This window comes from Nylanderia fulva, unplaced genomic scaffold, assembly GCF_048542155.1.
Source record: "Nylanderia fulva isolate GAGA-0341 unplaced genomic scaffold, ASM4854215v1 Scaffold42, whole genome shotgun sequence".
NCBI classification, from domain to species: domain Eukaryota; kingdom Metazoa; phylum Arthropoda; class Insecta; order Hymenoptera; family Formicidae; genus Nylanderia; species Nylanderia fulva.
Genome location: NW_028190499.1, coordinates 613,538 through 641,155, shown reverse-complemented (window position 1 = coordinate 641,155; position 27,618 = coordinate 613,538). Strand labels below are relative to the sequence as shown.

At 31.5% G+C, this 27,618-nt stretch overlaps 2 protein-coding genes across 5 annotated transcripts in view; one reads left to right on the top strand and one right to left on the bottom strand.

The window, feature by feature from the left end:
- The window catches only part of Hr4 (nuclear hormone receptor 4), a 213,556-nt gene that overhangs the window by 138,510 nt on the left and 47,428 nt on the right, over positions 1–27,618 (top strand). The window contains exon 1 of one of the 2 annotated variants that reach the window (XM_085486330.1): positions 14,438–17,163. The exons of the other annotated variant lie outside the window; for it this stretch is intronic. The gene's annotated coding sequence lies outside the window, so the exon portion shown is untranslated. Of the gene's footprint in view, positions 1–14,437; positions 17,164–27,618 lie in introns of those variants that run through there. 2 annotated transcript variants of the gene reach the window in all.
- Positions 1–27,618, bottom strand: part of LOC114936085 (uncharacterized) — a 277,220-nt gene that overhangs the window by 213,084 nt on the left and 36,518 nt on the right. For 2 of the 3 annotated variants that reach the window (XM_029309106.2, XM_029309107.2), the window contains exon 4: positions 16,554–16,606. In XM_029309106.2, coding sequence (XP_029164939.1) covers positions 16,554–16,606 — 53 coding nt within the window. Of the gene's footprint in view, positions 1–16,553; positions 16,607–21,447; positions 21,575–27,618 lie in introns of those variants that run through there. The other variant, XM_029309105.2, reaches the window with a different exon arrangement.

Sequence of the window (27,618 nt, the reverse complement as noted above, 5' to 3'; positions counted from 1 at the left end):
ATATGACGAACGCAGTACAAATTCATGTATGTTGGCATGAGTTAGAGCGTCAGATGCTGTTATATTATGTAACCACTGTGAACAAATTAATATATCCGCTCAAATATTACATTTAGATTTTTAATAAATAGTATTAACTTACTTTTTTGTCAACGAACATAACACTTTTTTAAAAAATTATTTCTTTTTACTTAACATAGTCACAATGTGTACTTTTTTAAAAAACAAATCGATATCTGTATCTTACAATGTCGGCGCGCTGTATATATACCCAATTTTTAAAATGACGTAGACAATTTTTTTAGAATATCATAATAAGAACCATCAAGACGCTCGGTGTCCTTTTTTAGGTTGATACTGTTGTTTTCTTCTTTAATATATATCATTTCTGATATCAACCTTTTATAATAATTCTTTTCATAATCTAGGATTTTTGTGTCGTTCCAATTGAAATTGTGTGTAAATTTTACAATATGATCAGAAGAAAAATAGTGTAAACTCTCAAAATAATAAATATATTAATAACCACATTAACGCAACAAATTTTATAAACAGAACTATTAATCCATTAGAACAAACCAATGATAAATGGTTTATTAATTTGACTGATGTAGATATTCCAACTGATGTCACAAATTTATTGCAATTAGGTAGTGATTTTAGCCTTCCTATTAATACTGATAAAAAAACAGCTGTCCATGAATTTATTAAAGACATAGAAAGCAATTCGAATAACATAACTAATCTCACGACAATAAGAAACATAGCCATTCCACAGTTCTTTGTTTTTTTTTAAACAACAATACTAGGAAAGACATAATTAATGACAAACTTACTTTTATGTACAAAAAAACCATGACATTTTGTAAACAAAATCCCAGCATCATTTTCACAAGAGCAGACAAGGGAAACACGACCGTAGCAATGACCAAAGAATTTTATATAGACAAAGTTGAAGAATTATTAAATGACAAAGATAATTATATGACAATCAAAAACAATCCAATAATAAAAATAGAAAAAGACCTTAACAAAAATTTAAAACAATGGTTAAAAAATGAATGGATCACAAAAAAAGACTATTATTGTTTAAGTTCCAGTGATTCATTGCTTCCTAAAGCATATGGCTTGCCCAAAATTCACAAGGAAAATGTTCCATTCAGAGTAATAGTATCGTCGGTCAATACAGCACTACATCATTTAGCTGCATATTTACACAACATTTTAGTGACAAGTTTACCCAAAGGGAAAAGTCATGTTAACAATAGTTTTGAATTGTGCAACGCTTTGTCTGATCTTAAATTAAATAACAATGAAACAATCGTATCTTTGGATGTGATATCGTTGTTCACAAATGTTCCTGTGGACCTTGCAATAGACAGCATAAATAATAGATGGCATTACATTGAAAATCACACATCAATAGACAAAAATGAGTTTGTTAATGTAATTAAATTCATTTTGACTTCAACGTACTTCACATTCAACGAAACGATCTATAAACAAATACATGAAACTCCTATGGGATCGCCTTTATCTCCAATTATTGCGGATATTGTTATGCAAGATATAGAAACTAGCATTCTTGAAACTATAAAGGTTAATATAAGGTTTTACTATCGCTACGTCGATGATATCTTGCTTTGCTTGCCGGAAGATCAAGTCACATATCTAGTAGAAAAATTGAATGATTGTCACGATAGATTAAAATTCACAATAGAAAGAGAGGATAACCGGAGCATAAGTTTTTTAGATATCTCACTCAAAATTATAAATAACATAATATACATAGATTGGTTTCAGAAAAAAACATTTTCGGGTAGAACACTCTCATATCATTCAAATCATCCTATATGCCACAAAAAAAGTGTAATATATAATTTAGTAGACCGGTCAATATTATTATCACATCCCCGTTTTCATAGTAAAAATTTAACATTAATCATAGAGATTTTATTGAGCAATAGTTATCCTCTTGATCTCATTTTCTCAGAAATCAATAATAGACTGAAGTTCCTTGTTGTTAATAGATTAAACAAAGAAATGACTCAAGATATAAATAACGAAATCATAAATAATGACAATAATAAAAAATTCATAGCGATACCTTATATTGAAAGAATCTCGGAACTAGTAGCATCAGAATTAAAGAAATCAAATATAACAGTAGGATACAGATGTCTAAAGAAATTAAACAGAGTCATAAAAACGCAAAAAGACAGAGAAAAGCTCCAAAATAATTCAGGGGTCATATATAAGATTTCATGTAATAATTGTGATGCTACATATGTAGGACAGACGAAAAGACAATTAGGTACAAGAGTAAATGAACATAAAAATAATATTAAATTAGATTCAGCAAGGCACTCGGTGATTTCTGATCATATTGTAAAATTTACACACAATTTCAATTGGAATGACACAAAAATCCTAGATTATGAAAAGAATTATTATAAAAGGTTGATATCAGAAATGATATATATTAAAGAAGAAAACAACAGTATCAACCTAAAAAAGGACACCGAGCGTCTTGACGGTTCTTATTATGATATTCTAAAAAAATTGTCTACGTCATCTTAAAAATTGGGTATATATACAGCGCGCCGACATTGTAAGATACAGATATCGATTTGTTTTTTAAAAAAGTACACATTGTGACTATGTTAAGTAAAAAGAAATAATTTTTTAAAAAAGTGTTATGTTCGTTGACAAAAAAGTAAGTTAATACTATTTATTAAAAATCTAAATGTAATATTTGAGCGGATATATTAATTTGTTTACAGTGGTTACCTAATATAACAGCATCTGACGCTCTAACTCATGCCAACATACATGAATTTGTACTGCGTTCGTCATATAATCTTATAATTGTTGTATTTATTTATGATGTCGAAATGACTAAATTAATTTTTTAACATATTATTAGGATATTGAGAAAGACTGTCGTACAGTCGAAACGTTTATCTGAACTTTTGTATAGTATGAAGTAAATTAATAAATAAATTTTTCAATTAATAGCATATAAGCTCGTTAAGTTGGCCTTTTATTATATCACATAAAATAATTAGATTTTATATTACGTATACTTTTACAAAATAAAATGAATGACAAAGTATTATCAAAAGTTAAAGTTTTATCGAAATAAAAAATTATTAATATACATATACACGAAATATTAAAATATACCAATATTGTAAAATGCAGAAAATAATTATTTATTAAATAATTAATACATCAGCCTATCTATTTTATTCAATTCTTTAATTGTTTCATTGCGCGTTCTCAATATTATATTTAAATCAAATGATAAATAATAATCGAATGAAATATTATATTTCATTCTAAATATCTTCAAAAAAATAATTGTCCGTAAAAATCACAACAAAACGATCATTTACAATTTTTATATTTTTGAATTGTTATATTATTGTATAGTTGGCACTATGGTGAGATATATATAGCCTTCGCGATACATTCCACAGTTTTGTTGTCATTCACATAGCGAAACTCGAGCGAGAAGGTAACAACATAGTCGCGTTCCATATATTATCGTATTATCCTGCATAATGTCATGCGAAATATAATCAGTCCATATAATTATTATAATTAGCAGTTATCAGCCCGCGCGATTGACTATTATAAAATGCGTGTACAATTTAATATTGCGTATAATATTTCCTATGTACACGTACATTAGAACATAAAATTATTTTTCAATAAATACAAAGATTTAAATATATTATACATCTTTAATTTCAACAATTAAAAAAATTCAACAATTTAAATTATATAATTCGGATTAAGAACGCGAGGTAAAACAAGTAAATCGCAGCATAAAATATTTAATTTTATTTAACATAACAAATCAAACTCTGCGATATATCAATCATCTACTTAGCAAAGAATTTATTTCTATACTTAAAAATATCTGTATAATTTATATATAATTATATATATTTTATGTATATTATATATATATATATATATATATATATATATATATATAATTATTCCGAAAAAAGTTTATTTCCATCGTTTAAAATATCAAGTTAGAGGACACGTACAATACATATGTATTATATATCTCAACGTATTTTGCAATCACAAATGTATAACGTTAATTATTACGAGATGCACGTATAAACAGGTTTTAACTCGGCGTTGATAATTTCTAATTCGATATGTCGCCGACGTCACGACATGGGTTACGACGATGTCTGATAATCTCGGAATAATTGTCGCTCTTTGTCTCCGGCTGTGTGAAAGGCGGAATCAGTTTCGCTGGAAAAGATTACTAACATTGAAAGCACCGATTTCTCCGACTTCACATGACAGACGACGTACAGTTTTGTTTTTTTTTCTCGCGTGCAATTAGTTACAATCATTATTTTGTATTTCTAATATCGCGCGCATGTAACGCGTTCTCATAAACGTGCCTCGTTATATAATCATGTTATCTCTCCCTCTCTCTCATTACATATTACCGATATATCTTCGTCTAATCACTCCACCATCAATTGCACGAAATATTATACGCTGAAAAAAATTTTGTTAATTCTTATAAGTATTTATTTCAATGCTGATATGAAAAATCCTTTCCAAACAAATCAATATTTATTTGTTTCAAATAAATGATTCATTTGACAGTATTGAACTAAATATGTATTAATTTAGTAATTTTTTTGAATCCGTAATCCAGAAAGATTAATTATTACGATAATTTTTTACTCATCGCGAATATCAAATTTTCATTGTCCCTCGAGACATCTGATTTAATTTATAATTTATATGTATATTGTCTCGTGTTGTGTACCATAAAAAACTGTGTTTACATTTCTTCAAAATTCACTCAGGTTTTAACAATAATGATCACTTGTGTGAGCGAATCATTCCCGCTTACACGATTAGAAAACTTCTCTTCGTATAAACGCATATGCGTCGATATGCATTTTCTCGCGCATTCCAATTGCATTATAAATGTCCTGCGATATCTGATTATCTAACTACATATGCGCATAATCCGCGAGCACGGATATATAGTTCATAAGCGGACAAACAGGTTAAACCAATTTTAAATGATATATTTTTATGCAGATGGCAATCAATTTTTTCAAAACCATTATTATGTGGGAATCAAAATTGTATCGGAATTTTTATGAAATATATGGGCTCGTAAATATTTTTATTCTGTAAATTTTTAAATAGTATATATATATATATATATAATATTTAAAATATTGTCAACGGCAAAGTTTTTTATAATTTCTGAAGCAAAAATAATTTCATCTAAAAATTTCGTCGACTCAGTTTGGTTATAATAGGATTTTTAATTCTCATTAAAAATATATCACATGAAAAGAAATTAATTGGAAAACTTGTTGCTCTTAAAATAGAAATTGTAACATGTTGCATGAAGCTTCCACTTTTCAAAAACTATATATAATCTATGAGAACAGTTTTATATATTTTTAAATCTAGATTGCATATAAAAATATCTATTTTTCTTCCAAATATGACTTTAAGACGACTCGCGCGAGAAAGATGGTTCACGGAGAAAAATTTCTCGTAGAATTTACCCTAAAAATCATGGTAATCGTGGGACAATATGATATTGGGAGAATTTTTCAAGAGTTTCTCTGATTAATATTTAGCACAATAAAAATATTAATATCTATCTCAATAAGATATAAAATTTACTATGTACATTAATATATTTTATTGTGGTAAATATTAATCAGAAGAACTCTTATAAAATTCTTCCAATACCACATTGTCCCACGATTACCATGATTTTCAGAGTAAATTCTAAGAGAAAATTCTCTCCGTGTGAGACAATAATATTGGGAGAATTTTATAAGAGATTAAATACCACAATAAAAAAATATTTATACGTACATAGTAAATTTTGCTATTACATAGTAAAAGTAATCAAACACATTTTATATCTCATTGCGCTAAATATTACATATATATAGATATATTATCCTACGATTACCGTGACTTTCAGGATAAATTCTGAGTAAATTCTAAGAGAAAATTCTTTCTGTGCTGAAATTATGCATATTTGGCGGAAGAGCGCGGTTCATTTGAATTACCATTGCACGATGAGAGATCGATCGGTCGATCGATCCATCGATCGCGGCGGACCCCGGAGAGTCCGCCGCTTTAACAACCGTTGGACGTCCGTGTGTGGGGTACCGCAAGCCCCACTGACTCACAGAACTACTTTCCCTTCTTTCTCGCCTGCTCCGGCCGCCGTCGTCGCCGCGAGCGGAGACCCGTTATCCAAGCAACTCGTCGAGAGTGAAATGTCCCGTATATACCGGAGAGCTCTGCCTTCCCACGAAACAGCCGCCGCACGGTCTAATCGGACGAACTTTCTTCCACTTCCGCCATCATCGATAGACTCGCGGTGATATAATCACGCGCTTCCGAATGTATACACCCGGAATTTTTCGTCACAAATTTTTGTCAATTAATTTCAATTTTTTTCAATAATTTAAATATATATGCACTGTAAAAAAATATGTAATATATTACACAAAAATATGTAAAATTACATAAATAGTAAGTGTAAAATTACACGACAAATAATAGAAATGTTTACCTTTTCATTATTTATCATGTAATTTTACATTTATTATTTATGTAATTTTACGTATTTTTAATGTAATTTTACATATTTTTTTACAGTGTGTATATATAACAAATTAAAAAAAATTTTTTGTCTATATATCTTAACAAAATAAATAAATATTTTTCTGCAAGAGTAATCAGTAAAAGCACCGATTTAATCGTGTTTTTAAATTCTATTTCATATGACTTTTGCATTTAGTTTACTTTAATAATATATATTATTATCGGATAATTTTTACTTTTAGATTAAATTTTTTTATTTAGTTTGCTTTATTAAAAAATATATTGTATATTATTTAATATAAAAAATAAAAATTATTATATAATTATATATTATTTTTTATAACATTTTATATTTAAGCATTAAATTTTTGACATATAAATATAATTAAATACATATAATACATATATATATTTATATAAATTAAATTTGACTTGAGATAACAATCCAATAATAAATAAAATATGCTTGGTGCCTTCCTGTAAATTTCTTTTAAGATTATACAATACTTGCAATTATATGTAAGTGATCCTTTTTTGCGTAATTACGAGTATAAGTTGTTTCTCTTTCTGACATTACGATATATTTAAACTATGATCATATTTGACGCACTATATAGCTGACGATTAAAAAAAAAAAAAGAAAGTTGTATAATGCCGAGTATATAATTCCGTTGCGAGATAACGTCTGCGATTATGCGCCATCGTGGTTGTTTAACGAGGGCGAAAAAGAGGTTGGTTAAGAATTTTAAGATCTCATAATTGTGCTTTCTCCCGCTTAATAGAGACGCTATCGCTAATCGCGGAATCGACTGACATACTTCCTCCGACGAAATGACGACGACAGAAACTAACGCGTTATTAGACGCAATAACGAAAGTGTACATCCATCAGCGGAAATATAGGTCGTTCCTCGCAACGAACAATAGCCGATCCGAATATGCGCCGAAATGGCAAAAGAGACCGAAATGATTGTGTGTCGAAAGGTCATCTGGGTAAAATCGCGGACCAGAAACACTCCTCGTTCATTCGGCCGCGCGAAATTCCGTCGTGATCATGATTAAAATCGCGAGTACGAGAATCGACCTCTCTCGGACTTGTCCCACTGACGAGTCTGTTTCGATGAACCATAAGAAAATTATTTTCAACGTAGCACTTTAAATGTAAAAACGTTCGCAAACGAGAAAAAAGAAAATTATATTACTAAATTTAATTACCAACATGTGTGTATATGTCAAAAATTTAATGCTTCAATATAAAATGTTATCAATAATAATATATAATTGCATAATTATTTTTATTTTTAATATTAAATTATATATAAGATATATTTTTCAATAAAACAAACTAAATACAAAAAATAAAAAAATAAAAATTTTCAGACAATAATATATATTATTAAAGTAAACTAAATGGAAAAATCATATTAAATAGAATTTAAAGACACGATTAAATCGGTACTTTTACTGTAAATTACTCTTGCAAATATGTATTTATTTTGTCAGAATGTATAAAAAAAATTTCTTTTAATTTGTGCTTCAATCATATATGCATAATTAACGGTTTATCTCTGTGAAAATTTCAAGCAAAGACGAGATGTACATAGCAGCGTAAATAAATTCTCGCCTATGTTTCATCGTTTTGAAAAAGCGCTGATTATTTTTTGAGGTCATGGTAAATCGTCGCGAAAAATCTTTGCGACTTTACTTCGCCTCGAGAAGTCACCCTGGTAGCTGACCTTCGTCGGTTAGGACCGACAGGACTGTCTCCCGCGAAAATGAGGACTCGATTTCATTCCGGAGGAAAAATACGGCACTCGCGTGAATCCTTGAGAAAAGTCTTTGAGGGAAAAAAAAGATCGATCGTAAATCTTGCGCCGATCGATGACGACATTTCACCAAGCATCGCGTACGCGCGAACTATTTCTTTCTTTACGACGATATATATTATAACTCGTAGCCGAGTTTGTAAAATTACGCATTCGATCGTTAATAAAGCCTTTCTTTGGTCATTAACGCCTGATTTATTGGCAGATAACCTTCGCAGGAAAACTTCTCGCCACATTTTTCACCATCTCTTTTCCGTTTAATATTAAATACACTTAAGCGGAGATTTACCTTACAATTAATATAAATATTATTTACATCGTCACAATATTAACGTTAAATTGTGAAGAACTATGTTATGAAATTTTATTATTATAAAATCAAGTAAAATCAATCCAATACCATTTGTACGAAATATACCTACATTTTAGATAACTAATTTATTAACTTTTAGATAATCAGTATATATATTAATTTAGTAAATTAGCATTAATGTGCATAACGTTACATTTAAGAAAATTAAAATTCAATTTATTTGTAAAAATTATAGACAACATTTTACAAATAAATTGAATTTTAATTTTCTTAAATATATATTGTTGGCATTTATTCGTTGGGCTCGACTTATTTAGTTATCCGTCGTCCGTCTTGTTATTGCGGGCATGTATTATTATAAGGCATTGTCTCGGTATTTACATTCTTTTGTATTGTATGTCTTCCGTACATGTTTATCCGTTCGTCGTCTGAGATTTTTATCGAATTCGTGTCCTCGCGTGATTGGCGCGATTTGAAGCGTCGGTTATTTTGACGGCGGTATATAAGACGACCACCGGTCGAGAGACGCGCTCTCATTATTGATTCTTCTCCGAGTAATAAACAGTTCTCAACGCATCAAGAGTATTTTATTTCAAATATATATATCACTCGCCCAACAATATTTATTTTATTATATAAATATATTTCTAAAAAATATCTAGATTTTTGGATAAAATTAAAATAGGATAGAACACCGAACAGTAAAGAAGTATTTAATTCAATGATGTTATAAGACATCTACTCACATTAATTTTATGCGCTGCAACCCTTTTGTTAATTTGGTTTCTATAGTTGAGTAAATTCACGGGAAAATTTTTCTCTTTTTGAAATGACATTATTTAAATATATCGAATTAACGAGAAATTTCGCGGTTGAAATTTCACACTGTTACGATGAATATTTCGACGCGGAGTTACTCGAACGCAAGCTGTATTAATTTATCGTCATCCACGTCATCGAATTTCGATGCAACGCACATTTTAGACGTTGCTCGAATTACTTCGGGGCCCTCCAAATAAATTTCATAGATTTATCGGAAGAATCCATTCCTAAAATAGATTTTACACGCTAACGTGTTTCAGATATACTAACGTGTCTCAAATGCTTTTATTGCGCTATTTCTGAGAAAATTCGAAATGCTTTTATCGCAAGGAAGATATGTCCACGAAACGAGAGAGATATAATACTGTTATATTATATTACTACTAATGTCTCTGCATATCTACAAGTACCACCTCGCGCTATTCTGGCGCATACTATTCTAGAACACGGCATCATTCCGTAAAGATGGCAGCGAACAAATGTTGAACGTCTAATATTTATATATGTACGAATATCGAGGTGAGATTTTGACGAATTATTTCAAGAGCAAATATATAACGCGCAAATAGAATTTTTTTATTCATTTTTATTTTATTTATTAACGAGTAAGAAAATCCTTTAATGCTTACACAGTAGAAAAATTTGTTTTCTTGTTAAAAACGGCCCCCGTTAAAATTTTTGTGTTAATAATTTAACACATTTATGTGTTAATGTAATATATTACTGTTCTGTTAATTGAACTTAAATGTTAAATTATTTAAAGAACTGAAAAAAATATGTATCTATTTTTAATTTTGCACAATAAATATGTTCTGCTTTATTAGCGACAAGATTTTTCTGTTAAAATTTACAGAAAAAATGTTGATTTTCTATTTTATAATCTAAGTAGAGATGATAAAATCTAAAGTTAACATATTTTTTGTTAATGTTTACCTTAAAAGTATGTTCATTTTATACAAAATTTATTTCAAATTATTTGAAGTTTTGCATTTATTTTGTGCCAAAATATTAACACAATAATTTATGTCTCCATTTAACATATCTATATTATGTCAAATTAACACGAAAATTTCTGTGGACCGTTTGGAACATGTGACATCTGTTAAAGTTAACAGAAATTTTTCAACTATGTACAAAACAAATAATAATACAAATTTCGTATACAGTAAAAAATAAATCAAAAAATTTCGTATACAATAAAAAATACCACAATTTTTCAATGACATTCTTGCGCAACACTTGGGTCGGTCGAAAGATCGGAGGATCCAATAAAGACGCGGCAGGACACGCGTGCCACGTGAGAGAAAAATACACGAAGAGCACGCGTGGCCACGGGCGAATCGAGGTGAAAGTTTTTTTTTCGGTTATCGAACATCGTGTCCTAGACCGTAAAAGAATAATAAGAATACGTGCGGAGTCAGAAGAGTTGTCACGGGTGTATCGTTCGTAAGCGCGTGGCTTTCTCTTTTGATTTCGAACGCACAACCACTGATTCTTTCTTGTTTTCTCTGGAGGAAGCGCCTTTGTGCGAAAAATTAATCGACGAGGATCGTAATTTTTTTATGGATCTATAATGAAAAGAATATTTTCTTTGCCACGAGTACGGGCCAAATAAAAAAATACTCTGCACCGTATTTTAGTTTTACGCTTCTGTTCTAGTATTTTGCGAGATTAATTTGTATTTTTTTGTAGTTTTATTGAAATTTTTATTTTATTTTTATTTCTTATCTTTTATTTGTATTTGTATTGTAAAGACAACTTATACTATAAGCTGTCCTATTTATTTTCTCATGTACTAGAGGTCTTTCCCGTTTATTAAGATTAAATAAATAAATAAATATTCATATTCCCCGAATGTCTAAAATTTTATATATTTTCTATATTTTTAATGTATGTAAATAAATTGTGTAAGTACGAGAGCTTATTTATTATTTTAGAATATATTTATGAATTATTTTAGAATTAGAATGTAGAATAAATTATAGAATTTATGAATTAATTTAGAATTCGAATTTTAGAGTTAGAAAATTTGTGGTTGATCGATTTTTTCTCCTCGAAATATTTTTTGTCGCAAAAAAATTTGAAGCTACGATTCAACTGCCAATATGAATTTATAAAAATAAGAAAAATCGATAATTTAATCCCATTTAGATGGTCGTGTTTACCATGAAAACTGATAGCATCGCAATATCGACAAGTTTTAGAGAGAAATGCCGTGTGGCGGAATAATATTTTTTACATATAAAATTAGAATGTATGATTTATCCTATACAACCGCATGTTCTTTGGTGGAACACTTACAGAGGTACAAAACAAAGGCAATATGCAAAGTTTTATTGACGATAAATGTGATAAGGAGATGATGCATATTCATGCGCGTAATTGCTGTTGCCATCGAAATATCGGATGAAATATTAGCATCATAAATTGCTAGCATATCGAGAGAGAAATATGTGAATAAAATGATGTCCTCTGATTGCAGTAACAATGTCAACCACATAACCGCATTTTTCAGATTATCCGCGAATATAACGATATCTCATATGTTAATATTTTAAAAATAATTTGGCAAAATTTATCGAGAAGACTCGATATAAATTAGATAGAAAAAATGCACATTATAAAATAATATGAATTTATAAAAAAAATTATATTTAAATAGCCGTTACAATAATTATTAAATAAATAAATAATCATGACATTAATTAAATAAATAAGAATATATTAGTGTTAAATCTATTTGACACATCTTTCGCGATTGATACGAGAAGAAATGTTCATGGGAATTTTTCGCAGTTAAATAAAGGCTTATCAATTCGATAATAATTGAGCAAACGTCGGTCAGCTGATCGTGAAAATGGAGCATCATCCGTATTATCGAAGGGAGAAGGTCGCGACATAAAAACGCGATATTTTAAAACTAAAGATTAAATTGCAGATATTTCCATAAAAATTTTTTTTAGAAAAAATGTCAAACTCCAACATACATATATGCAACCAAACTTCGCTAGATCCAAATAGATTCAAGATTTGTATTATAGAAAAATGTATTATTAATTAAACTTAAATATTTTAAAATATTTTAAAATAAAACATTTTATTTTTTCGAATTCTGAAACTGAATATCGCATGAAATATTGAAGTAAGAAATCTCGTAGAGATTGTTCAATATATTTTATTATCATTCAATCAATATCACCATTATCAATTAATATCATTTATCATGCAGTCTTGGAAAAAATGCGTGTAGAGAGGATTTTTTATGCCATGATTATTTTCATAAAGCGTTATAACATAGTTTGTCTCATAATTAATAAAGCGTCATAATTTTTCCCAAATCTGCGACTAAATCTCGCATAAAATATTGATTTAAAAAATCTCGTATAGAGATCATCCAGTATATTTTACATTATCATTCAATTCAAATTATTCACGCAATTTTGGAGTAAAATACAAGGGGGGAGCAGAAAATATGAGGGAATCTTAAAGTATCCTGCAGAGAGAAGTTTCTCTCTTAAAATTTATTCTGCAAATCATGATAATCGTGGACAATATAGTATTGGCAGAATTTTTTAAGAGTTTCTCTGATTAATATTTACCTTGATAAAAAATATTAATATGTACCACAATAAAATATAGAATATGTTCGATTAATTTTACTATGTACATATTAATGTTCCTAAAATATTTTGCATTATTTAGATACACCCTCTATTATCAGAAAAACTCATAAAATTCGTTCCAGGGTTCCAAGGCTTGATATTTATTAATATATATATATATATATATATATATTTTTTTTTTTTTTAAATATAGGGATTATTTTTTTTAATAGGGATTCTTTAAATAGGGAATATAAGAGTATACATAAGAGTAAGAGTTCCTAAATTTGTTCGCATTATTTAGGTACTTGCTCTATTATCAGAAAAACTCGTATAAAGTTCGTTTCAGGATTACCCAGATTTTCGGGGTATAAATGCCAAGAGAACATTTTCTCCGTATTTAGATACACCCTCTATTATCAGAAAAACTCATAAAATTCGTTCCAGGGTTCCAAGGCTTGATATTTATTAATATATATTTTTTTTTCTTTTAATATAGGAATAATTTTTTTTTAATAGGGATTCTTTAAATAGGGAATGTAAGAGTATACATAAGAGTTCCTAAATTTGTTCGCATTATTTAGATACTTGCTCTATTATCAGAAAAACTCGTATAAAGTTCGTTTCAGGATTACCCAGATTTTCGGGGTATAAATGCCAAGAGAAAATTCTCTCCGTATTTAGATACACCCTCTATTATCAGAAAAACTCATAAAATTCGTTCCAGGGTTCCAAGGCTTGATATTTATTAATATATATTTTTTTTTCTTTTAATATAGGGATTATTTTTTTTTAATAGGGATTCTTTAAATAAGGAATGTAAGAGTTCCTAAATTTGTTCGCATTATTTAGATACTTGCTTTATTATCAGAAAAACTCGTATAAAGTTCGTTTCAGGATTACCCAGATTTTCGGGGTATAAATGCCAAGAGAAAATGGTCATGATAATTTTCCATCTAAACTGATGATTCGAATAACGAATCGAGAGAATCGCGACGCTTGGGCTTTCGTTGCGCGGCGGCTTGTTGCAGCAGCGGCGCAACGCAGCGCGGCGTCAGAAGTTCCCCTACTGGAGAACGTAGAGCGCGGTCGCTGCCGTTTTACGTTCTCGCGCTGAGGGTTCTCTCTCTCTTCCACTTCCACGGCGACTCCTCCGCTGCACGGCGCGCCGCGGGTTCTCTCGCCTCCTCGTCGTCGTCGGTGAGCAGCGAGAGCGAAGCAGCGCCGGTGCCCGTGGCCGCTGTCCCAGTCGTCGCCCTACTTTGTCGAAGCCAACTCGAAAAGCTTGACACAACAACTCTCGGCGACATTTTGCACCTCTCCACTCGGCACGACGGCGCTGACACACGTTACATGCCCGCGCGGGTACACACGCACACGTGTACGAACGACGCATCCCCGACGACGCGACGACGACGAGGAAGAGGACGAAGGAGAGACGCGTCGAAGCTTTGGAGCACCCGGATAATCGGTATCGATCGCCCAAAATTTCGATCCTCGCCCCCACCCATCAAAAAAAAAATTGCGCGCGCTTGACCCCACTCTCTCCCACGTGTTATTATTGGTGCACACCGAGAGGAACCGGAAGCGGGCCGGTCCAGATTCGTACGTGTGTGTTGTGCATGTGTGTGTGTGACCTACGACAACAACCTGCCACTCGGTTTCGGCGCCTGTGACGTTCGCACACTCTCGACCCGGCCGAAACCCTCGCTCTACTTTTCCCGCAGAGGTCACGGAGCGTGTTCGCGCGTCAATTCGGAAGGTCGGAGCATCGCCGAGAAGGTGGAGGTGGAGATGGTGGTCGGTTGGTCGCGCGAGAGAAATCGAAGCGCGCTCGGACAATTCTAGAATTATTGGCCGCGGACGTTGCCCCCGCGAACACGCGACACCGTGTGGCATTCTAACGAGGCCGATCATTAAATTTGTATCCATCCCGCGCGACGCTGGTCCAGCGAAGGTCGATTACCCGGAGCGAAGGAAGTCATCGGATATCATTTACAACTCCGATCGATCGATCGATCGAACGTCCAGGTCGGGAAAACGCTCGAACCGGAAGTGCCATCGAGCCAGAATATCTCTCTCCTTCTTTCTCTCCCTTTCGCTTTGCGTTTACCTAAGCAAAACCTCTCTAGAAGAGAGTTACACCATGTACATTCGGACTACTAGGTTGTCCAACTAATTTCCTCGGTGCATCGTTCAACCCCGATGACGATGATGATGACGATGATGATGATGATGATGATGATGATGATGGAAACCCGACCCACCGCCACTCTGATCTCGAAACGGAAACACTGCCAATTGTAAAATAAAAGCGAAGACGGGGGATCTGAAGCACGAAAGTCGATCGGGGAACCTCTCTTTTGCCCGCCGTCGTCGATTTCTTCCTCCAAGCTCGAACCACGAACCACGGCCAAAGTCACACGCGGATCCTTTCCGGGTCGGGCATGCGCGTTTCCCGAAACGACGCGCGGGATCAACGAAAAGAAGAGAGACTGGAAGGAAAACCGTCGAGCAAACGACACAAAACACTGCCGCTTTAGTTTAACGAGACACTGCCATTTTTGGAAGCCAGAAGAACCGGATTTAATGAAATCGCGGCTTGTGGGAGAGAGAGAGAGAGAAGACTATTTCGTGGAGTGAAAATTGGCGATTAAAATTATTCCAAGTTGTTCAAGTGATTTCGCGAGAAGATTCCCGGTGGTTTAATAACCGCGCGATTTCTTATTAAACGAGTCGCGAAATGAGAGGAAAAGTACAGGATGTTATCTAACCGTTGCCCGACTGACTGCCATTTTAATCCACGTATACACACGCACATGGAGGAAGACAAATAAAGTGCAGTGAACTCACAATCAATCGCGAGAGGTCTCGTGAGAAAAATAAAAAAAAGAGAGGAACCGTCATATACAATAATTGATCTGACAATTGGAAATTTCATTGTCCCTACGAAGTGATCGGAGGAATTAGTTTCATATATTTTGTCGCGTCAAATGTGCACTTGAAAGCGGAAGAGTTCTTTAAATAATGCAAAAATCGGACCAAAAAATCGACGGGCAAGTGATCGTGTAATGTTCATTAATTTACGTATAATCGGTAATTACTTCTTCAATCTTCAATTTTGTCGAAAAACAATTAATACGATTGAGAATAAAAGCGATATCGTGGAAAATCATTGGTGAATAAAATCGGTACACGGTAGTCAAAAAATCGCGGTCACGTGATTATTTTCGAATCGTGAAGAGTGATGCGAAGGAACTGGAAAACCCGGGAAAGGGAGAAGAAGCATAATAAACAAGCTATTGTTCATGGCTATTGGGACAAAATAGACAAAAGATAACAACAGACTCACCGATAGCTGGAGCACTGTTCGTTCCACCGTCTTTCCGTCTAGACGAGATCCGTCTGCAAAGAAAAGAAAATTATTTATAGATTATTTATAGATCTCACGCATTAAAAAAAAACACACAGAGCCTATACACGTCCAACATAATTACTGTCTAAGCTTCGACAATTCTATATATTCATGTGTTCGCTTTAAATATTATATAATATCGCAAACCAAACATTCTTGGGGTGTCTCGGTATAAGAATTCCGCGGTCACCGGAAGTGTTTCCAGCGAAAAAAAAATCAGGAAAAAAAACGACGAGACGGCAAAGGGTGACGCATGGTACCGGAAGTGTCGGACAAATGAGGAACAACAAGTGCAAGTGCCTAAGAAAACGGGCCAGGCGGCGGAGACGTGTCTCCGATTAAGAAAACGCCTAGTGTGATCCAGGAAAAGGTGAAAACCTGTGTGTTGGTGCGTGGTGACGAACCATCGGTGATAATCAGCCGATAATCGCTGACAACCACGTGGTTACGTCCCGACGAGCCTTCCTCGTCGGTGCAGAATTTTCAGAGGATCGCAAGCAAGCAGGCTACGCTTTTCATACCTCGGATGCCTTTTGCGGAAAAAGATGTAAGTCGTAAGATGTTTCAGACAAGCGCAGTCTACATGAAATAATTGAGATGTCTGATAAGGATATTTTCTGAATTGAAAATGCTGAATATCTCATTGCTAGTAGATCGAATTTTTAATATTTTAAAAAATGCTGTATACACACATACACATTCTAGGGAACGCTTTTATACGCGGAGAGAATTTTCTCTTAGAATTTATCCTGAAAATCCTGCTAATCGTGGGACAATATGATATTGGAAGAATTTTATGAGATTCTCTGATTAAAAGTATTTACCACAATAAAAAGTATTAATATGTACATCGTAAAATTAATCAAACGTATTTTATATCTTATTGCGATAGATATTAATTTTTTTCTTCTCTTCTATAAAATTCTTATAAAATTCTTCCAATGCCATATTGTCTCACGATTACCATGATTTTCAGGGTGAATTCTAAGAGAAAATTCTCTGTGTGTACATCTAACATACAACCAACATGTACAAAATACATACACAGTATTTACTAAATTATATAAATTATCATTAGAGAGTTAATTGAAACGAAGGAATAAATGTTTTGTAAAATAGCTTTGTCCTCCGTGTATCGGGATAAATTTTGTAAAGTTAATCGGAACTTGCATTTAATGCATTAATAACATTGCAATCATCATTACATAAATGACTAATGTTTATTATATTTTGTTTCATGATTCACAATGGAAAAGTATGTTGTACAAAGTAATATTTCACTTCAATATATCACGTTATAAAATTAATAAAATAAAGTGCTTTATTATTGTTATTATTTTCCGAAGAAAATTGACAAATAAATTTATACAAATCTATGAATTGTAAAATATATTATATTAAAGTAGAAAATATATCAAGTGATATACATATACGCGCGCAAGATGTCCTAGAAATAAATAAATTATGATAACTCAGCCTTTCGACGAGTTCCGCATCTTCCAAGGAAGTGCGACATTCAATTTATTAACGAATTATTATCGGCATAATTTCTCGCGGAATCATACCATAATTAGGAACCTTGTTCGCTGTTCGTCACACGCCGCGAAATACACATCGATATCTATATACCTACCGCGTAAACAAGTCGCGTGTCATTGATGAGACGAGAGAGAGCGCGCGCGCGCGCGCGCGAAAAAAACCAAGAAGAAAAAGTACACATTAATGCGATGCAAATTGCGGGTGGCAAATTACGCATTCAACGTCGAAAGGTCTAGGTCGCCACTGTTCGTAATTTCTTCCGGCAGATCGAATTTTGTGTGAATTAGTTTGACAAACTGATACGAAGGACGAGGCCCATACCTAAATATACCTCGCCTCGGCCTGATCAGGAAGAGAGAAACGGCGCTCGTAGGTATGTGCACAAAGATGCTGATGCAAGCGTTGAAGACACGCAATAAATAGATCGAGAGATAGAGAGAGAGGGAGAGGGAGAGAAAGAGAGATCATTTTTTAAATGAATTCTATTAACCTTGGCTATTAAGAGAACCTCTATAATGTAGACGGCCATGCAATATATCTATGTCCGATTGTACATTTTGCGTAGCAATGTGCAATATCCGTTTTTTATATATTGCAATTATTATTTAACCTTTACCTTTCGTATGGATTTAATGACATTTTTCTATTTAAAAATATAAAACAGTGACATTGCTCAAGACAGTCCTAGAAACTGTCTCAGAAAAATAAAAGAAATCACATACATATATTATAATATAAAAAAGATATATGATAAAAATTATGAATACTGCCCACGTATTGAAAAGCTAGAAGTAATTGACAGTGTCTTTGAAGTCAGCGTATATAAATATTTTTATAAAAACATTGATTTATACATCTTGATACGTTTATTAAAATGCATTCTTTAATATTGTTTTTGCACTTCTGTTTTGCTAAACGCAAAAAAGGTAATATTAAGAGCAAGAGATATAATATTGAAATTGAAGCAGATTTCAAGATATAAATTAGTATAATTCATATTGATATATTATATTTCTTGTTGATATTTTTTGACATTATATTCAAAAAAATAATTCGATAATATCAAATATTTTTTGCAAAATGCGTACGCTTTTTTTTAATATACGCTCTTTTTTTTAACATAAATTATCATTAATTTTAAATACAATAACTGATACATTTAATTACGTTGCTAGTCATGAATAATATTATCTTATATAACGAATGCGTTGCGACAATTTTGAACAAAAATAAGAATAACAAGAATACACAAAAATACCAAATAAATGTTTTCATCTCTATTTGCAAATAATTAAATAAATCGATGAGAAAAATTAGTCTTTGTGTAACATATATATAAATGTTTTTTTTTTAAACTTTTTATCCACTAGCCTGATGTTTTCTTGCCACGACTATAAATAGGTGTCAAGGAATTTGAAATAACTCGTGTTTTTAACTACGTTTTTAAATCCGATTTTAGATAACACATAGATTGAGAAACTCTATGTAATTACTTATAAGTATACGATTGCAACATAATATAATATGTTTACGGTGTTAATCAGAATGCTGAAACTACCGGTTTTAATACCGTCGCATTAAATTGCACGGATTGCGAGTGACGCGATAAGAATGGTGCGCCGAAACACGAGAGCTATGTATTATGCAAACTCGAAGTTATTCTGGCGGATGAGCGCGCAGTAGCCCATAGCGGGTTCTAATCCAGACCGACTTCACTCGCGAGGTTTGTAATTTCTCGGTGACCATGATACGCGAGTGCATATCACACATGAATCGCATACATCACGACGACGCGTCTCTCTTTCCCTCTCTCTCTCTCTCTCTGATACAAACGTATAATATTTGTTAAGACTATACTTACGAGCCTTAATGCGAGACATGTATATAGCGTAAAATTGCAGCAAATTATAAGATACAAAAATATAAAATAAAAAAAAACAGATAAAAATCGTTGAATTCAACAAAAGTATCATAATGACGAGTTGGGGGTAACGTGTGTTTTTGATGATCAATTTTTCGGAGTAAAAAAAGAAAACTAGAATTAATTTTAATTTTTTAATTTGCATAATTTTAAGTACAATTATCGGCTACAAATTTTTTTGTGCTTGTAAAATGCGATAAATTGATTAAAAAAATATTTTTTTTTTTAAATGACTAACATGACGTATAACACGTTCATTGAACTTATTCATCAAGATTGTCATTTGCAGATTGTTGAGCTTCTGTTTATGATAGTGTCGATGACAGATTGGATCAAACTAAATTATGTTTGGCACCAACCTCAGGCGCTTACAACTGATTGTTGAGTTAAGGTCTATATATCTAATTAAAGTACACAAATAACCCAATCTCGCAGACTGCTGCGACACGTACGATTAGCGTATCGAAACGTGTATTATTCCCAAATTAAAACTTATGAATATATTATATAATGTATGTTTCTATATTAATGAAAATATATTGCATATTTCATGCACAAATATTAATTAATAATTAATTTCGCGCGCGTTTTGAGCATATTAAACGACAATATGGTAATTCATTATTGAAGATTAAATAATCTTTCACATACAGAAAGAATTTTCTCTTAGAATTTACCCTCCTCAAATCATGATAATCGTAAGACAATATAATGAAAAGAATTTTATAAAAGTGTCTCTAATTAAATATTTACCACAATAAAAATATTAATACCTATATCACAATAAGATGTAAAATATATGTTCGATTAATTTTGCTACGTACATACTAATATTTTTTATTATAAATATTTAATCAAAGAAACATAAAATTCTTCCATATTGTCTCACGATTACCATGATTTTCACAGGGTAAATTCTAAGAAAAAATTCTCTCCGTATAGAATCGTCATTTTCAATATTATCATAAGAAATAAAAAATAAATAATCCTAACATATTTATGTTCTCTATTATTCTAATATTTTTTATTATTTAAAAATTTAACCTGACACAAAATTTATTGAGCAAATAATATTGAAAAAATTAAAAGGCAAACAAAGTTATCATTTTTTGAATAAATTATACGAAGAAAATATATTAATTTTCTGAAAATTATCCTTCAAATTATGTTGCTCCATAAAATTCCCAAAAAAGTCCTTACATTTTTAGGCCCCAAGAATCATCATCAGCTCCTGCACTCTCAACCTACTGCATGCAATAAAAAAAAACGTATTAAAAATCAATTATATACAAAAAATATACGATGACGTGAGACTCGCGCAAAAGCAGGCAGTTATTCTGGCGGATGAACGCAGAGCGTTAGTGACGTTACCTCGTCTAACCTCCTCTTGTTCACGCTGGGCATTCGCCCTCTCGCGATGACGAAGGTTGAGATAGGTCGGGTGCATACGCGAGTGCATAGCGTTCCATGTATGTATGTATGCAGGAGCACGCACTACTACAGGCTGCCTCTCCGCGTAGACTACTACTCACGTAACATGCGATACCGCACACGAGGGCAATTATTAACCGCGGCCAATTCCCGTCGAGGACCTCGACGTGGATCGTCATCGGCGCCGCCACGAGAGTGGCTCGTATCGCTTAGAAAATCTATCGCGCCCGTTTAATTGGCGATCGGTGAGACGCGGCGGCCCCGGGATAGATTTCTGCGATTCAATGTTCTCCACGCCTTCGACGAACAATGCGAAATAAACATGGAAATAATGCAACTTCAAACAAATGGAACTTAACGCGATGGAGCTAGATCGAATTTTAAGTGACGAACTTATTTAAGCTAATTCCCTGAATTGTGAGATAATTGATTATCATTTTTTTCAATTGCATTATGTAGCAAAGTTTTGAGAGTGCGTTTTTTAGAGGCCGATGAGATGACTTTTTTGACGTTTCAAAATAGTGATTTTAAATAAAAAAAGAATATGAATATGGATATTTTTCTTTACATAATTTGTTATAAAAAATAGTAATAATTTTTTTGCGTTTTTATTAGTCTTTTAATTTTCTCAATATTATTTGCCGAATAAACTTTGTATCACACGTTTAATTTTCAAATGATAAAAATATTACAATAATGCCTTATTAATTAATTATTAATTTACTACATACTGGAAAGATATATCATAAACGATGTAACTCGGAATTATACAATTTTATTAAATTTGATACGTTTTGTTATCGATTTATTATTCTAATTTCAAATATTTCTGTTTCATATCATAAGAAGACATTAAAATAAGCTGCATATAATTTTATTTCTTTACTCCTTTTAAACGTGTCATAAAGATTCTGGAGAAACTAAAATTTTACTCACGAATTGTCTGACCTTTGACCGACTTAACGAACCAGAATTTCAACCCTGCTAGCTAATGTACCTTATAATCTAACAGGAAATTTTCGAAAGTAATAATATGCTGTAAAACATACTGTTCATAATTTGAGTACCATCTTTATAATGCATTTTAAATTACTTGTAATTTATCAGAAAATAAAAAAAAAATTATATATAAATATCACTGGATATAATAATTAAATTGTACATTAATATACATATGCAATATTATCCTACTATTACATTATCATGTGGATATTAAATACTAATTAATATAATAAATTCTAATAAAAATTCCATTATCGTAAAAATAAAATATTTCGTAAGCAAAGACAATTAGCTTTCATTCATAACATTCACGTTTTACAAATCGACGTAAATAATGATGTAACGAAAACCACAACATAAACCGCGTCCACAGCAGTGGAAAAGAACGAGATTAAAGTAAAGCGGTCAAAAAGTATGTACTCCGTATTCTGTATAAATTTTTGTTAATTATTCTAATTAATTTAATTTGCTTCCAACACTATTGAACTATTAAATATCTTTTACATTTGTCATTAAATTTCTAATTAAATATGAGATCATAAAAAGCACTTTTTATTGCATTCGGTTGATTTGTGATTTTAAATTGGAAATGCAATTACGAAAACGTTTCCAAAAAGATTAATATCGAAATCTCTATTAGTTTATCTATCAAGTATCATCCATCTAAACAAATTCTAAGCATTGTTGCGAATAAAATAAACGGCCTGTCGCGCTTACCCATACAACACAAAATAATTTTAAAATCTTTTAAAAATATTTATTAAAAGCTAAAATAATTCTCGAAAATATTTTTAAAATGTTTTTATGTTCGCTTTTTCAATATTTTTGAATATAGATTTAAATTAATATTTCAAAAATATGTATCAAATATTTAAGAAAATATTATCTGAACTAAGAACAACATTTTTAAAAATATTAAAAAAATTGTTTTTAAATATTCTAAAAAATGTTATCACAAAAAATTTTTTAAATATTCCTAAAACCATTTTAAAATATTGTATGCAATATTTTATAGAAATATTTAGAAATATTTTTTTAGAAAACATTCATAATATTTTGTGCTGTATAGGTATAAACTCCAGAAAAACTTGTCACCCATGCGTATGTGCAACAATGTGGATGCTGACGAGGCGCGTTTTCGAAGCGCGCGCAGAGAGATCTCGGAAACGCGACGCCGACGTCGTCACCATCCGATTTTTGCTTTATTGTTAGCCTTAGCAATAATCGCGTCGCCGATTATAACCGGCTAGATCCCGACCTATGGAGGCCACGTGCGTAGAAAACAGATAACGCGGCCCAGCGGACTCTTCTCCTCCGTGCCTCGACCTATGCCAATCTAAAACTAAATATACACTCGCCAGTAATCGCGACATGCAGTAAAGTGCATACGCGAACGCATATAACGACTTGCGCACAAGTTTTTACGATTTCTCGGAACAGTTAGTCTATAGCATCTTAACGCTCTGGCACGTTTGTTTTTCTCAATCTGAATTAAAAAAAAAATTAATTAATTCTGATAAGTATTTAGTTCAATACGTTCAAATAAATCATTTATTTCAAACTAATAATATTTATTTGTTTCAAATAAATTATTTATTTGAACGTATTGAACTAAATATTTGTTAATTTAACACATTTTTTTCAGTATAGACACTATATTTTTAATCGAATTATAGTTCCAATATTAAGTCGATTTTCTTCGACACAAGTAAATATCTCATTCGGAACTTCGAAATTTAATTAATGCTTATTTCGTATTTTATTTTGCAATGGATTAGAATTTGTTTAGATGGATGATAATTGATAGAAATTAATAGAGATTAATAGAGATTTCGATATTAATCTTTTTGGAAATTTTGTCGTAATTACATTTCCAATTTATAAAATCACAAATCGACCGAATGCAATAAAACATGTTTTTTATGATCTCATATTTAATTAGAAATTTAATGACAAATGTAAAAGATATTTAATAGTGTTGGAAGCAAATTGAATTAATTAGAATAATTAACAAAAATTGATACAAACTACAAATAGCCTTGTTTATTAGAAGTGGCATTGATGGACATCTCATTTAATTACGAAAGCTTCCGTTTTGAAACGAGATATGGATAAATGTGACTATCGTGCCGTCTTGTTACAAAAATATCACGATAGAACTGACAGTATTTTGCTATTCATGCATCGTGTATACTTTGATGCGTGAAGAATAAGTTACGATATCAAGAAAATTGCACAAATAATTCTAACCAGAAAGGTGATACGTAAGAAACAGTTTCATATATATATTGTAAAATACAACAAATTATTTTTTCAATTTATATTTAGAAATGTATTTCTAAATATTATAAATGTATTTTTAAATATATTAATATATTTTTTAATATTTCTAATTATATTGTAAATATATTTCTAAATGTTTTTATTCTTAAAAATAATCTAAAAATAAAGCACTGGAAACAATTGTAACCAAGATTTTACGAGCTTCCTTAGCAAGAAGATATATGCAATTTATTAAGAAAAATGCAAATTAGGTAAATTCACTTTTCGAAGAATACTCTATCTCGTATTTTATTTAAGTCTTCCATATTTAATTAAGCATGAAGGTAGAAAGATGATTCGATTATCTTTCGATCAATTTCTTAACGACGTGACATTCCTCTTCTTGAATCAGCAGAATCGTAAACGATCGGCAAGATCGTGAATTACGACAAATGCCATCTTATGAGAATTCTTGTGTCCCAATGACATCATTTGACCCTGACACGTGCAACGACGAGTACCGGTATCTGAATGTGAATACATATTCGCAAAAAAAAAAAAAAAAAAAAAAAAACGAGAGAGAAACGCACTCTTGCAAGGTGCATGACACTGCTGGTTCGTGAGTGCGTTGGCGTATCGAAAAGATTTAATGACTCACGAGAAATGCATCACACGATAATCGCATTATCGACGAACGCACTATGACCAGCTGCAGAAATGGGGCTCACAAGAGTATTTCAAGTGCAACTGCCCGACCTGTTATCCGATTGTGAGAATTTATCATTTACACAGATGGCATTTAAAATCGAAATCATTACCCAATACGGTCAACGTTAACTTTCCTTACGATCATTGGTCTCTTTCTCGAGCAAGATTCTAAAAAAAAAAAAAAAAAAAAAAAAAAAGAAACTTGATAAATTGATGAGGTAAAATTGAAAATGTTCAATTTGGTCTCAATCCTCGGTCTCTCTCTCTCTCTCTCTCGTTAAATGTTTAAGTTATATTATCTTAAACACTCTCCAAGTTTTTAGATATCGGTTTAAAATCAAATTTCCTTCGGCTATATTAATTATAAATTTAGCCAAACATCACCTTAGGTACAATTTGATATTTAAAATTCTATATAAAATATAAAGCAAAGAATATATAATTTTATTATTTTATTCGTAAAATTAAAATTTATTTATAAAAATTGTTAAATTTTCAATTAAAATAAATTTTTATTTTAAATTTTAATTTAAAATTCTAAAAATATTCATACCGATCAATATATTATCTAAAAACAAAACGAAGAGTTTAAACTCAATATGTTCAATCACGTTTTCTCAATATTATTTTACATCCCATATAAGGATCGAGCAGTACATATTACAGTACTAACAATGATATGTTAAATAGATTCCAACAACGTACAATTTCTTTTGCATATATGTTATATAAAACTATTATTATTATTAGCAATATCCTGAAAAAATATCGTTTAATCGAGCATTATGATTGACCGAATTATAAGACTTTTTTACTGCAAAATGATTTAACAACGCGGATAATATATAGCAAATGTTCAATGTAATTTGCAATGGCGACAATTCTTTAAGGTCGATTCTCATGGACATACTGTGGCCTTACTAGAGTTTCAAAGTGCTCTCGCGAGAAATCATCATCCCAGTGATACCAGGAACAATCTCTCTCTTTTTCTTGCATATTCAATCAAATTAGTTTATGAAACTCACGGTCTAAAGAAGATAAATAAATAATTTTCAAAACTTATAATTCCTAAAATATCAAGAATAAATTTAATATAAATTTAAAAAAACATTTTTCTAGATGAGAAAAATTTAAAAGATTTCCTGCAAATGCAACATAAACCTAATATAACAATTTACAAAATGGCAAACTGCATGTGCGTTGTTTATAGAATAAACGTGGGTTCATTTTAAATTATATATACATACGTGAGTCATGGATTGTGCGTGTAAATCTTGGCATGAGCCAAGATGTGCACAAGATTCAATGCAATTAATATCGTTGGTGCACGCAAGAAGACTTACATCACCGGTTTTTTTTTTCAAATAAATGTTATTTTCCAATTCCAATTATTTAATAAAAAGAAATAATATTTAATAGAACACAATATATACATATATTTTAGAATAAAATAGTATATTAAGCAGTAAATTTTATGGGCGTGTATTTCGTTCAAAAATACAATATTGGCAATACTGTTTAGGCAACATTCTGGAGAACGTGTCTAGAGACTAAGCAAACGAATTTTTCTCCACGAGATCGATATATTATGTGACCGCGGTTTGCTTCACCGAACAAGACGAGTAAAAATAGCGCGCCATTGGTGAAACAACGCGGAAATGTTTATTGGCTTGAGCTTTGTCCGCGAAAACGAAGATTGCAGCATCCTATCCGCACACGCCAGTCCATCGACGGTTGTTTTTCGAGGCTGACCGCTTTGTTGACACTGTTCTTCTGGCAATCGTGCCACCGAATGTCAATGAGGTCCGATAAATATCAGACGCGCTCTTCTGCAAAGTCGCGGATTCTGTATTCGCGTACACCAATTATTATGTATATCTGTGAGAATTTTACGCGCTCGCAGAATTATTATACCAAATATTAATGCGATTATTAAATTTAATTGCTATATTTGCAACATTTGTGTCTATTGAACGATAATAAAATAAATATAGATTGTGAGAATTTTAATATCTAGAATTTTTATGTTAGTAATTTGTAGGTACTCTAAATGCAAAAATTTTTTTTAGCTCTACCGCATCAATCATATTTCTTAGATATAAAGAATTTGTACGTATATTCACGCATTATATACGATAC